Raw genomic sequence first — 13,878 nt, 5'->3', positions numbered from 1 at the left:
TAGTTCTTGACTTCCTCAGATGCCAGTATAATTTTACACAGATCTTTACAACAGAAAATGCAGTGTCACTACACTGGGAGAAGGCTTCATATTTAAAAATAACAAATGTCAGTGAATAAAAAACCTAATGGTATTTTCAATTAACCTGATACAAATACAGAACATCTCATTTTTCCCAGGTGAGCTTTTAAGAGTATGTGACAATGCAAACTACTTTTCAAGAAGTTTGCAACAGTGAACGGTGTATTACAAAACATCCGTTTCAAAGACAGACATAATTCAGTCCCCCGAACTTAAGGTAAAATTTATAACAAAAAACACTTTTCTAAAAGACAGATATATCATGCTATATCATATCATATACTACACTACACTGCTAATCCTTAAAGGTAAAACAGAATTAAGCAGTGACTGAAACTACAGTAGCTTTGAGACGAGAACGTGAAACATCTACCTTCAGAAATAGCAACTAAATTACTTCAGTAAATATAAGAAGCTTAGAAATTACTCACTGACTGTAATGACTAATTCAGCAATCACATCTCAGCTTTCAATGGTAATATTTGTGATCTTTTGGATTACCGTCACATTCAACCTTTTTCCCAAAATTATACCAGTGTGAAACTCCATGTAACAGCTTGAATGTTTCCTACCTGTATAATCCCCAGATAACAGCCTTCTTCTTCATTGCGAGGTAAAAAATAGCTGCGTCAAGCGGGTCATTGTTTCGCTGAAACGCTGCTTTAGCCACCTGTGAAGACAGTTCAACAGCAAAAAACAACCAAAATTTAAATGAATCTGAAATGAGATTCTTGTTGCTTCTGGTATCCCATACCCCAAAGTGCTCGGAACTACTCTTTTAATATAGGACCCCTCCTCTCATTATGAGTGTGATGCAAACGTGAAGATACAAGAGCCCTTTTCATATCATTTAGTTAATGCTCTTCCAGTTCTAGAAGACTTTTGGAAGATCAGATGGGAATCCCTGTATCTGAAATCAGTTCCTGAAATCATAGCAAAATTAATTTATTAGTTGCTCTGGTAATCAAAGCACATATGAAGTCTTGAAAAACAGGCTGGGACCAGTCACAACAGGAGAAAAATTGTTTACAGGAGATTACTTTTGAAGGTTGGAAAGGAATAAGAGGTAAGTGGTAGCAAGAATAGTCCAAGACCTATGTAAGATAACCTGAAACTCAAGCCCAGAATACCTGGAATTTTTTTAATGCAAGGTAGTTAAGTTTTATAAAGTGAAGATTAATTACTAAAGATTGAAAAGTAAAAGTAGAGACATGCATTTTACCACTTCGTGCTTTGTAGTCAAAGTATCTTGTGCATGTCATTTTCTAGCTCAACACACTTGGCTTTTCCCAGAGCTTAAAACAAGTGATAATGAGGTTAGGCTTATTGCCACATCTGTGATGGTTAAAATATTTAATATAAAGAAAATTAACAAAACCCCAAACAAACACACAGAAAACCCCACAGGCCAAAATAAAACAATAGAAGGTTTGTTTATCATGAAAATTAATCAATTTGCAAGACAGATGTACAATACCTAAGTTGTTCCCACTTCTGATAGCTTTCTAAGGAGAACCTTTTTCCATAACTTGTTTCTCTATCTTGCTATTAAAAACAACTATATGCTCCATCTGTATCTTGAGCATCCACAATAAGCACTGCACATTACCACCTCCAAAATGGAATATCTAAAAGCAAAAAATGTATTTCACAGTGGAATTTGACATCTGAAGTACTTAAAAAAGGAATAGTTGAATACAAATGTTCATACTCATATAAAAAACTATACATACAAAAAACACAGCATGAAACATTCAGAAACACTTAATATATCTAAAACTTTAAAACCCTGTAAACAGAAGGTAAACACAAGAGAACAGCTGTTTGAAAAGAGTTTGGTAATTTTTTTTCTGAACATTATGTTTACCTTTTCTATGCATTTTCGCAGGCTGTGGATATTTCGAACCCACCATCCTATCCCCATAGCTCTGAGCTCTGACCATGTTGGATCTCCCTTCTGTACTGCAGGGAGCATACTCAGCAGTTCTTCTTCCGCTACTGAATGAAAGGCCCAGGCAAAGTGACTAGTAGATAACCCTGCATAATAACACATTAAAAAAAAAAATTTAAAAGACATCCATTAATAAAATATTCTAGAATCTGAAGTCAAGGGGATGGGAAAGGGAGAAGGGAAGAAAAGTCAAACTCTTTATTTTGCATTTATAAGTGCATTGCTGATGAGGCAACAGAAAAGTAAGAACATCTCTTAGCACTGCTTATCTAATACTAAAGAAAGATCATATAGCTGAAAACAATTTTTCATCTGCCAACTCTTTACGTGAGTTTGAAAAGAACTGAGTTACTAAACATCAAATATATGGATAATGGTGGCACTAAGATTAGCCATACACATACAAAACACAATGTACTGATTACATTTTTCAAAGTTTTGAAAGGTAAGTTCGCTACCTTGCCTTCATTTGAAAATGCAAAGTTTCAGATAATCAGAGAAGAAAACACATTTGAGGAAAGAGATACAAAAGAAAACATGAAATAAAAAAATGTCAGGAGGAAGACAGTATTTATTAAGCAGCAACATAGCTGGTTATGGATAATTGTAACTCTAGCGACAGCCAGACGCTTCTTTGTAGAGAGGCACACTGAACTGCACTTCTGCATGTGTCCTGGAGGCACTTCTCACTCTCATCGATTTCTGAGCAGAAATATCTCAACTAAAATTAGTTCATCAGAGAGCTAGCTCTGCAATACTCTGCTGTGGCATCCTGGCCAAATGCCAGTCTCTGATTCAGCTGAGGGGTGACAAGTCATGAGACTGAAAATGCCATCAACTGTCATGATGGCTAAAAGAGTCATCACAGTCAGTTCTTTAAATCCACCTCATTCCATTGCCTGCAATTTCAGGATGAAAACAGTTAAATCATACAAAAATCCCCATATTTGAAATAGTTCACTCTATAATTACAGTAAGCATATAGAAATATTTAAAGTCCAAGCAGTCTGTAAAATACTTTTTTTCCCAATAGGCACTAAAAACCTAAGTAAATATGTACTACTTTCTACAGCTTATTCCTGCAGAAGGTTATTGGAATGATATGATACTAGAAGTACAGAAAAGTCAGTTCATTTGGGGAAACAGAAAAAAAAGTAAAATTAAAAATTTGTTAGACAAGAAATTACTTCATTTCCGAGACCAAAAATAAAGCAGACATTTTCTGCTCTGACATTCATTCATATTGGACAATTTTTTTTTTTAAAAACCCAATACATTAACCCATTGATTCTGTGAAAGTATGTCAGCAGCACACCAGTCATACGTACATCACCAAAATCCAACTCGTCTAAGAAAACACATCAGTTACCTTGGTGAAGCAGCTGAGCTCGATGTACAGGAGGAAGTGCAGTTGTCAGAAACGTGTGAAGCCGAACAGCCAATAAAAATTTTAAACCACACTCGTCAAGAGTTTCTCCACCTGGAAATAAATATTTTTACATACACTTTAGTGAAACTACTTGAAGTCATTGTGTGTCTTAATAGAAGAAATACAGTTTTGTGACTACTAACACTTTAGATTTGTAAATATAATAGCTTAATTCACAATTCTTCCCTTCAAGGGAAGGGAAAGAAGATTTCAAATATAAAAAGTTTTGAAGCTTTTTGTTCTCTTTAATGCAAGAAACAGAAAAAGTGTTATCATATTAAAAAAATACTTGCAAACTTTATTTCTCAATTTCTCTGAAATACATAGTCCAACAAATATTCAACATTAAGAAAGCTGTCCCTTCAAAAGTGAACTAAAAGTAACCATGGTGTGTGGACTGATGGATAAACAGTGGCATTAACAGTGAGAAAAACAAAATTTGATTCTTATCAAAGTATCAAGTCTTGAAACTCTAGTTAAACAGTAAATACTGTGATGGCACAGTAAATAATACAGGCTATACTATGATATAAAACTGTAAGCCACAAAAATATTCCAAAATAGGAAAAAACTCTCCAAAAGGGTTGTGAAGCACAGTAGTACATTTAACTTGGAAGAGACCCCTTACCTTGACTTCTGTCTCTGCTTTCTCCAATGTCAGTACTGGTAGTAGCAATTGTATCTGCCAAGGCCAGCAATGACATTTGCTCCATCCTAGTCAGACCTGGCAAGCTTGAATGAAGTAAGTGACAAGAAAGAACTTGAGCATGTTCTGGTCCAAAGTAAGTTGGGCTATACTGAGAAAGATCGATGACTTTCGGTTTCAAACTCTCTTCTTCTGCATCAAGTGTAACAAGATCATCTGTACTTATAACAGGATTTTGAAAGAGATTTTCATAATTGTCATTGGGTGTATCTTTTTTATTTTGACTATTTTGATTATTAGTCTTCTCTGAACAGGAATAAGACGAATCATCATCCGCTGCAAGCAGAGCATACAGAGGCAGTGGCGGAACAGAGTCTATTTCAATATAGTCTGTAGTCTCCGATTTGCTGAATGTTTTTGGATCTCTTGCAGTACTTCCACTAGCACTGATTGTCAGAGATCTGAGCCTCTTATCATGATTAGGCTCAGATTCATTTATAGCAACAACTTCTCCAGCAATGCACTTCACCAAATGGGACAGAATGGCTTTTGCTCTGCGTACTTTACCGAGATCCATGAGTTCCAGCAGTTGATATGGATGGTACTGAGGTAAAGTTGGAGATAATGTATGAGCTGCTTCAAAAAGACCAGAATCTTCCATTTCCACAGAGAGATCACAGGCAGATCTTTTCCCACTAAGTTTCTGTGCAAGGCTGGTCATAGATCTGGTCAAGGTTCTCTTTGGTGGATGCAGACCTGAGGCGGCTGACTGGCTTTGTTTCATTAAGCTCGTTATACATGACATACTTCCACTGCAGGAATCTGTACTAGCTAGTTCCTGCTTAGCAGGAGATTGCCACTGGGAATAAACATGCATTTCACAATCCATTCCAACTACAAGAATGCCATCGCGCACCCAAGACAAGGAGACAGGAAAAGGAGGTGATCCTTCTACAGATGAAACCAAGTCAACACAACGCAGCAAAACAAATCCAGAAAGGGTTGTGGCCTTAGTGCTGCCACTGTGGGAGACTGCTACAATCTCATTACCACTTTGTTCTTGCCTCTTCCCAGAGAGCTGACCAAACATATAAAGTTTTGATCCAATTCCTACTGTCAGAATATGTGAACCATCTTCCCTAGACATCCAGTCTAAGTGTACCAAGTGCTTGCTGCTGGGTATAACACTCCCACCATGAGACAGAAAAGTGTCCTGCTGGTTATATGCCACTAAATTGCTGTCAATACTAAAACCAGAATCAAACATGGTGCCTATCTCATCTAAATTAAGAGTCTGTTCTAAAATCCAAGAAGAACCCCCTGTAGATTCACATTCAAAAATACTAACATGCATTACAAAATCTTGATGGTTATTTTTTGATGCTACCTGCTTGTATGCTACTGCTAATCTGTTGGTGTGTGCACAGCTGACTTCAGTTGGCCTTCCTGGAACACTAATAGCACTACTGCTAGGAAGTCCATCCTCAATCAGTAATGGCCATTCTTCCCATACATATTTAACATCACCATGTGTGCTATATTCCGGCATGGAAAAACCTGATGATTCAGTGACAACTCTGCATCTCCAGAATCGAACTTTTCCATCAGAGCATGAAGTAGCCAGCAGATAAGGTGCACGACAAACAGGATATATGGAAGAAGAACTGAGATGTCCTAAAATGAAATAAAATACATTTTCACTGTGGGAAATACTAAAAAGCAAGCACAAAACTAGAGACATTTTTATACATCTATCATTTTATTATTTTGAAATTAAAAAAATATTACTACTTCCTCACAAAGAGGTTGTTTACAGGGCTCACAAAGAAGACAATGTGACAAAAATACCACAAAACCATTTTACCTTTTGATTCCATTTCATTCTCTAGAGGAAAGTCAAATTATATTATTTGAACATGAATATTACTATATATTATCTCTTCCATCAAACATGCCTCCATTCAAAAACGTAAATCTATTATATTTCTGAAAGACTACTGATGAAAACCTTAAAATTTATAGATGCAACAAAAATTTCATGAATGACTGCAAAACAAAATTTGTGCTTGTATAACTCTTTTTATTGCAAGAATGTGAAATTCAATAAATATTATACCTTAAAGAAAAGCTTTATTTTTGTATTAGTTCCAGGATGGAGATATAAACTTAGGGAAACAGGTTTTAGCAAATCTTTTGGATCCACCTATAGGCATTTTAATTTTAACATCAAATACCAAACTTACTACTACTTTGTTTCTATTTTAAGACCAAAGTCAGAAAGGCAAGGAGTCCTAATTTTAGTCCTTTTTGAAAAAAATTACAAACCTGCTGACGGCTTTACACTTATTATCTCTACTGCTTCTGGCATATTCAGCTCTTGACTATACACCATTTTGGAAGACAGAGTAAGCCGGCTGGTGCTCTGAAGGTTTGCTCTACAGGCCCGATACTTTTGAGTAAAAGGTGATTGGATCTTCTCTGGATCAGGTGAAGAATACAATTCTTCTGTTTGTGTTGCTTCTTCAGGTGGATTTGAACCTATCTTTTCATCTAAAAAAATATTGCATTGTTTATTTTAAAAAAACAATGATTTCTTTTAACCCAAGAAGTAATTTTACTCACCTTAATAGTTCCAAAAAAGACAGATAAAACATGACTTAAAATTTTACTGTCGTTCATATTCAAAGAGGAATGCTAGCATATTTCAGATTAAACACTTCTGAGATTCCATAACAGCTGAGAAATTATAAAACAATCAAACTATAACTAGAAAGACCAAAACTGCAGAAGAGAGTTATGCATGTGACTATCCACTGAAAATAAGGTTTCCATGAGCACAAAATATCTGCAGGTCTAGAAAATTAAATGAAGATATCCATGGCTGTCCTAGTTAGAACAGCTGGGACTAGTTCATCACTGTATGGTTGTAACCCAAAAGTGTGTATTCTATAGCCTTCCATGCCATCTCCCAGAAACTGTTATCAATGAACCATTTACACCCTCTGCCCAGAGCAGCCTGACTCCTCAGGCTATAAACTGGGTGTTAAGAGGCCTGCAAGACAGGAGGATGCTCCTGTCTTCACACCCATTGTGGAACTCCCTGCCCTCAGGGAGGTACTGGGCATTCCTGCCTGAACTGGAGAATATATAATCTTGGAGTCTTGGGACTTTTTTAACCACTCATGGGATCCAGAGGAAGACTGCAGATCACCGCTCTCACCAACAGGTTTTTTCCCTCTCCTTTTACTTTGGACTCAGGGGGCCCAATGAACACCACTCCGTTCATGCCCCAGGGTGCTGGGTTATACATTTGGGGTTTGTGGGTTAAAACCAACTGTTTGTCTGTATAATTGTACTTATTGTATTATTTTATTAAATTGTTATTCTGACTTATAATCTCTCCTTTTAGTTGAGTTCATTTCCCCTGCCGGTTTACCTTTAAACCAGCACAATGTCTTACCTTACAAAATGGGGAAAGTTATTTTTCAGAAAAATTTTATTACAAGTTTATTTTATTGCTTAAAATGTAGGTTCTCAGAGATTATGCAATATAAATTTTCCCTTTTTTTAAAATAAAACTCAATAGCTGAAGTTGAATTTGATGGATTTGGAACATGAATAGTCAACACATTTGCTGAAAAGCCTTATCAGTAATATCCTCATCACGTAACTAGATCACAAAATTTGGATCTTTTTTATTCTCACTATTTTAGAAATTAATTGCAATAATACTTATTTCTGCCTTTGAAAGCAACAGTAAGAAATACTAATTTAGTTTAATGACAGAAACATGCATTATAACAGATTCCTCCAGTAAGTGGTGAATCTCAGACATGTTTTCTTCAAATCTTTAAATGTTAACAGAAAACTACTGAAGTATACCTTTGCTTACTTTAAAATTTTAGAGTTTTAGAGGTAGTTTGGTAGTTTGAAAGAGAACCAGCAGATTTCAGAATGTCAAAATTGTTTATAATTATGATGATATCACTGATGCTTAGACGCTTCAGACCATGGTCCAAATTAAAACATGTAAACGCAAAAATTGCATAAGAAAAAATTATGAGAAGTAAAACATCTTGACTGTTAGACCATATTAAATAAGTTAAACCCAGTTAAATATTTCTGCCCTTAGAATGTACAAAAAATACCAAACTCTGGGCTCAGGCTGAACCCAAAAGCTTCATCATTCTGAAGATTAAGTAATCCAGAAAGAATGGGCTGTCATAAAAGCTTGTAATCAACTGCAGATTCTTTTCAAAAGGATGAAATACAATTCAGAATACACTGAACAGCAGATATATTCACAGCAGATATATTCACAGATATAGTAACTTACTTCTTAAAAGGAAACTACAAGAAAGACAGCTTACCTATTGAGACAGGAACTGACTTCAAATGTAAGTGCCACATATGTAGTAATGAACGGCTTTGAGTATATTCTATTACTATTAAGTAGAATTTTTCGGAGAATCCATTCTGCTGGTTTCCTGATGAAATTAAGAAGAGGAAGATCTTAGGAGTTATTCACCTGAAAGCAGAACTAAATTTTGTTGGCTAGTAAATAATCACATTAAGCTACCACGAACTAATACTGAAATGCAATGGTCTGACTATATCCAACGGTTACTTTAGTTTTCTTAGTATCTTACCACAACTAACAACCACCACAATTATGGATACACTCATGTAAGAATTGTCAATGTTTTCTTTTAGAGATAACAACATATTTGAGTGACTTTGCTGTGTATAATAAAGTTGGATCCCAGATCAGCTTTATTGTGTATAATAATGCTGGATCAGCTCTGGACCTTTGTCTTTTACATGTTTGTCTCTTACAGTTTCTTAACCATCTGTTAGCGGTAACTGTAACAGTTACAGAGGTTTGGCCTTCATAAAAATTATACAAATTATATCTAAAGAAGAAATGCCATTGTCCACATTTCTGAAAGTCACAGCTTGGTCTAATGGTTAGGTTCGTTGGTCACAACCCAGCCAGACCAATTATATATAGACTAGGCCTACAAATAGTCTGGAACACACAAGAGATGCAATGCTTCTCCCCAAGAATTAATTTACTATAGTTTCACACAAAGAAAAGAGGACACAAGTCATACTATCAATAGGAGCCCGTTTCTGGACGGTGTACCCAGCCATTCTCCCTTCTTAGTATCAAAGTAAACCCATTAGGACCAAGAAGGAATAGTTGAGTGATCACCTTTCTTCCGTGATTCCTCTAACCCTTCTTTAGCTGTGTATCTACATAAAACATGATCAAGAATAAGCTGTATTTGCCCTGTGTGTTTGACACTGTGGTGCTTACGGTACCACAGAAAAACAAATTAATTTGTTCTTTTTAAAAACAATCTTTATGCATTATTAAAGATGAGAATGTTCTTTTAAAAAACTAGAAGGCTTTAAAGGACTAGAAAATACTTTCAGATTAGAATGTATGCAAATGATCCAGAACTAATTTACAGTTTTCCATTTAGCCCAATTCCTTACATGGCAGCAATCCATGCAGAACTTCAGAACACATACAGATATATACAGTTGTTTTTTCTAAGCTCAAATGTCTTCCATATTTCTTTTTAAATCCTTTTTGTGCATCATATTCAAGATGTAAACATACAATTATGTGTACAGTAACACTTCTTTTTGTTCTCTGTTTTGTGCCTAATTTTCAACATCTCATTTGCATTTTTTGAACTCTGCTGAAGGCTGGGATTATCTCCACTACTCCAAATCTTTTCCTCAAGTAGAAACAGCCAATTCATAAATGAACACTATGAATATAAAGGTCAGGCAGTATGTTCCTTGGTCCTTTTGACACTTTTCCATGCCTTTGCTTCCTTTCATTCAGGACTTCCTTTACTATTTTACTACAAACTTTACTCTGACCCTCTTTTCCCCCCACTATTTCTTTGGAACAGAACAACACAAAATTGTGATGCCTACATAACAGAATCACTGGTTCACTCCACCAAGGAAAACAAATCATTTACTCCACATCAACTCAGATCTGCCCAAAGACCTACAAGCCACACACTACTCATAGTATTCTAGTGAGGGGGAATTATTTGGTCTGCCATTTATTATACCATGCAAGGCCTGAGGAGCAGTATTTAGCTAATGTAAAGGATGAACATCCACCATGACAGGATACAATAAGATTTCTCTATGTCATACTCTACCACTACAGGCTTGACATTTAAAACCCCTTCCTCCCCCTCATGTAAGACAGGTATCAGTAAGGGACTGCTTAATATACTACATAAGGGGTATCTCGTGATTTAAACAACTTTATCTAAAACTTAGTTGCGCATAACTCAGAGGAAGTGAAACACCCATGAATTCCATTAGACTAGAAATTCTTCTGAAGATCTCAAAGTAAGGCATTCGACCTTAAAATGACAAAAGCTATTTATTAAGAAGTTTTCTTCTGTGGAATGAAAATTTCAATGTTCTATGAAAAAGAATTTTTTACCAGAGTCTGATAAATTATTCTTCTTTGCAGGCATTTCCTTCTCCTGGTTATGTAAAATGAAGTCTTCTTGAAAAACATGGAATAACTGTGTTTTCCGGCCATGCTAAGAAAGTAAAAACACAAACAGGAAGAGAACATTACAGAATGTACTCCTTAAGCTCTCTAACATGAGAGCTTCTAACTTGCTAAGTTATACACAGTGAAAGATTTCTCATGAAAATGCACTTTCATTTCTCACATTCTTTTCACTTACAGGTACTACTGAAAACAACAGCAAGTATACACCACAAGCAGTCTTTAAATACCTCATCTTTACCTGACAGAGAGCTACAGGTATCACGTTTACTATTAACACTTTTTAAAAAAAGCTAATTACAGTGAAAAATGAGTATAGGAGAAAATCTTACGAGCTCTGTGATAGCATCCAGTTCAATGATACACCCTGGGCGAGCCGTAGATTGCTGACTTATGATGTTAAAAACTTCACCAACATACTTCTGTTTAAAAAGAATCAGAGGGGTGGTCTTGTTAACTTAGTTTTGTGCATTTCTGTGACACAGCCTGCTAGGTAGGTGCAACATCACTACACAAATGTTAACTAAAGCACTAAATATACACTGGTTGTGATTCAGTAAGAATATTCCTCATTTTATTCAGGTAATATTCCCCATTTTATCAAAAGCACATATGGTTTGGACGGGTGAAAAGTGACAAGAATATCTGGAAAGCCCCACATTTAGCAATGTACTGTCCTTTCCCCAAGCTGCACTCAGCTTTTCATTAGGATGGCAATGCATATACACAGGTATTATTCCTTGTAGTGCAAGTGTTTCAGAGGCATTTTCCAATCAAACGCTGGCCTGCCTCAATATGCAGAGTTTGAGATTAAATGATATACAGTGGCTAAAAAAAGTTTTATCTTATCTGCTTTTACAAGCAAAATCACCTGTGAAATCCTCAGCAACCAGCTTAGTTACCAATACGTTTGAGCCTAGTGAGACTGAATGAAGTTGTAACATGCAAAAACTTGAGATGGCTTTTTACTTACAGAAATTTCTGGATTGGAGAGCTCACACAAAAGTTTCTTAGCGTCTATCACAGCTTGATATAATTTCAAATGCTGCCCATCACTAGCCACAAAGCAGGCACTTGGAGAATTACAGTATGCACCTGAAAAGCAGGAAGGTAAAAAGTACTCAACTATTCAAACACTAATTTGCTTCCTTTTTTTCTTTTTTTTCTGGACAAGAGGTAATTTTGAAGTTATGAAAAAAACAATCCAGCATAAAAAATGTTAACTTCCATTCACAAGTAAGAAAGTTTAATGCTGTGCTCAGCAATCAAATCAAAGCATATTAAAGGAAATGAGAATCCCATTTGCAAACTAGAGCTGAACTTTCCTCAGCTTTTAAGTGTTCAACGTGCTCTGAAGAATGCACTATCATTTAAGAACTTAACTGCATAAGCTCCTAAAAAATCAAATACATAAAATAAGACAGAAGAGCACAGCAAATCTTCACTTAAGAATAAAGAACTTCCAAGTATCAGCAGCTTGAAAATTTGTGAAGTAAAGGACACATACTTAACATTTTTTCCATTACATTCAGGTATTCTATATATATTATCTATTTAAAAGCATTATTAGGTTATTTACTTTTATTCTAAAACACTTCAGAAATCAGGAAACAAAACTCACCAAGGCAATAGCTGGGTATAAGTGTGGGCAGCCACGCAACATTAGAGAAAGCTGAAACATGAAGAGAATTGATCCGAGCAAGTTCAGAAACTCCACCAGAAAAGGACAAAGGCCCAACAGGATCTACTCTCCAAAGAATAAGTTCACTGTAAACTGCATTGGGATCCTGGGATGTCACATTTGCATTAGCTCTACTCTGAAGTCTTACTGGTGACTCCTGAGACCTCAAGGAATCATTTGCCTGTATTGCATTCTCAACATCTGGTGAAATTAGAGCATTGTGATGTGAGGTTGTAAGCAGCAGCGGTAATACTGAGTGGCAAGCCAAGTCATTAAGATGAAAACGGTGACCACAATATCGGGATTTATGTGAAATACTGAGTACGGTTGAAAAAGCAGATTCCTCAGCAAAACTCACTAGCCACTGGTTCAATGACCCATCTGCATGCTTGGAAATCATCATAACATTAGGTGTGAAGATGCTTAGTTTTAAACTGCTGGTTGATTTACTGTGTCCAGATGAGATAAGCATAGATGATGATCGCGTAAGGCCAGGAGGTTTTTGTTTGCCTTGTTGAATAGCTAAGTCGACATTTTTGGTACAAGCATACATCACTATACTTCTGCAAAGAGAGTTTGCATCACCCGTTGGAAATGCAACAGGAATTCTTGAGACAAATGACACCTGGAATTTTAAGAAGGGAAGAATAAATATTAGTTATTGTCTCATCATACACCTCACTGAGTAACTACGTACAATGCAGAAGAAATAAAGTACCTGCACCTGGCGAAACATGCCGGGCTGGTATTCATCTAGCCAGTCCACATGCCACACCAGCAGTGAACCATCCATAGGATGTATACTGAATAGCATGTCAGCATTTTTACTCCATTCAGAGAGCAGAACTTCAATTTCATGATCAATAATAGCAGAAGATAAAGGAATAAGGCTTGAATTTGGAGTAGCTTTCTCATCGCTCAGTTCCTTCTTTTCTTGGTTTCCTTTTTGTTCATCCCCATTTTCATCAGCTTCTAGAACACACAGATATATAAATACATATTATATTCAAAACCAGCAGTATAACAAGTGGTGTTATTCAGGCATTGGAGCACCTTTCAGGCCTCTTATAAGACAATCATATGAGAACTACTTTAAAATTAAAGAACTAATCTAAAAGAATGAAAATTATAACGAGAAATCCTCTAATGGACCTTAATGTCTAATAAACCAAAATCATTTATATTGCACCTTAATTTGAAATATTTTTCTTTTCCACATTTTATACAAATTTTTGCATGCATAGACAGAACATGAGCACCAAGCTTTAAAATATATAAATTAATTGAATATATTATGTTACAGAATAAAGCTATTTAAATGAAGTGTATGTTAATATCTAAAAAAAGGAAGTTAATTCAAAGTATTTCACTTGCTTCCTTAATATTAAAGTAACACTTTTATGCAAAGGCCTCCAGGTCAGCCTAAGCAAACAGTGCAGTTTTCAGCATGTATTAACTCAAAATTTCTAGAACAACCATAAAAAAAACCACAAAAACAAGAAACCTAAACAAACCAAAAAAAAACCCCAAC

At 35.7% G+C, this 13,878-nt stretch overlaps 1 protein-coding gene across 6 annotated transcripts in view; it reads right to left on the bottom strand.

The window, feature by feature from the left end:
- DMXL1 (Dmx like 1) overlaps positions 1-13,878 on the bottom strand; it is an 83,047-nt gene that overhangs the window by 37,479 nt on the left and 31,690 nt on the right. For 5 of the 6 annotated variants that reach the window (XM_032674888.1, XM_032674889.1, XM_032674884.1 and 2 more), the window contains 11 exons: positions 13,066-13,319; positions 12,288-12,972; positions 11,640-11,761; positions 10,999-11,088; positions 10,592-10,694; positions 8,478-8,594; positions 6,433-6,657; positions 4,090-5,781; positions 3,402-3,512; positions 1,949-2,118; positions 654-751 (listed from right to left, as the gene is read on the bottom strand). In XM_032674888.1, the coding sequence (XP_032530779.1) occupies positions 654-751; positions 1,949-2,118; positions 3,402-3,512; positions 4,090-5,781; positions 6,433-6,657; positions 8,478-8,594; positions 10,592-10,694; positions 10,999-11,088; positions 11,640-11,761; positions 12,288-12,972; positions 13,066-13,319 (3,667 nt within the window). The remainder of the gene's footprint in view (positions 1-653; positions 752-1,948; positions 2,119-3,401; positions 3,513-4,089; positions 5,782-6,432; positions 6,658-8,477; positions 8,595-10,591; positions 10,695-10,998; positions 11,089-11,639; positions 11,762-12,287; positions 12,973-13,065; positions 13,320-13,878) is intronic. The other variant, XM_032674885.1, reaches the window with a different exon arrangement.

Source organism: Chiroxiphia lanceolata, chromosome Z (assembly GCF_009829145.1).
Source record: "Chiroxiphia lanceolata isolate bChiLan1 chromosome Z, bChiLan1.pri, whole genome shotgun sequence".
Lineage (NCBI taxonomy): Eukaryota > Metazoa > Chordata > Aves > Passeriformes > Pipridae > Chiroxiphia > Chiroxiphia lanceolata.
Note: the sequence above shows the minus strand (reverse complement) of the source record. Positions and strands in the feature narration are given on the sequence as shown.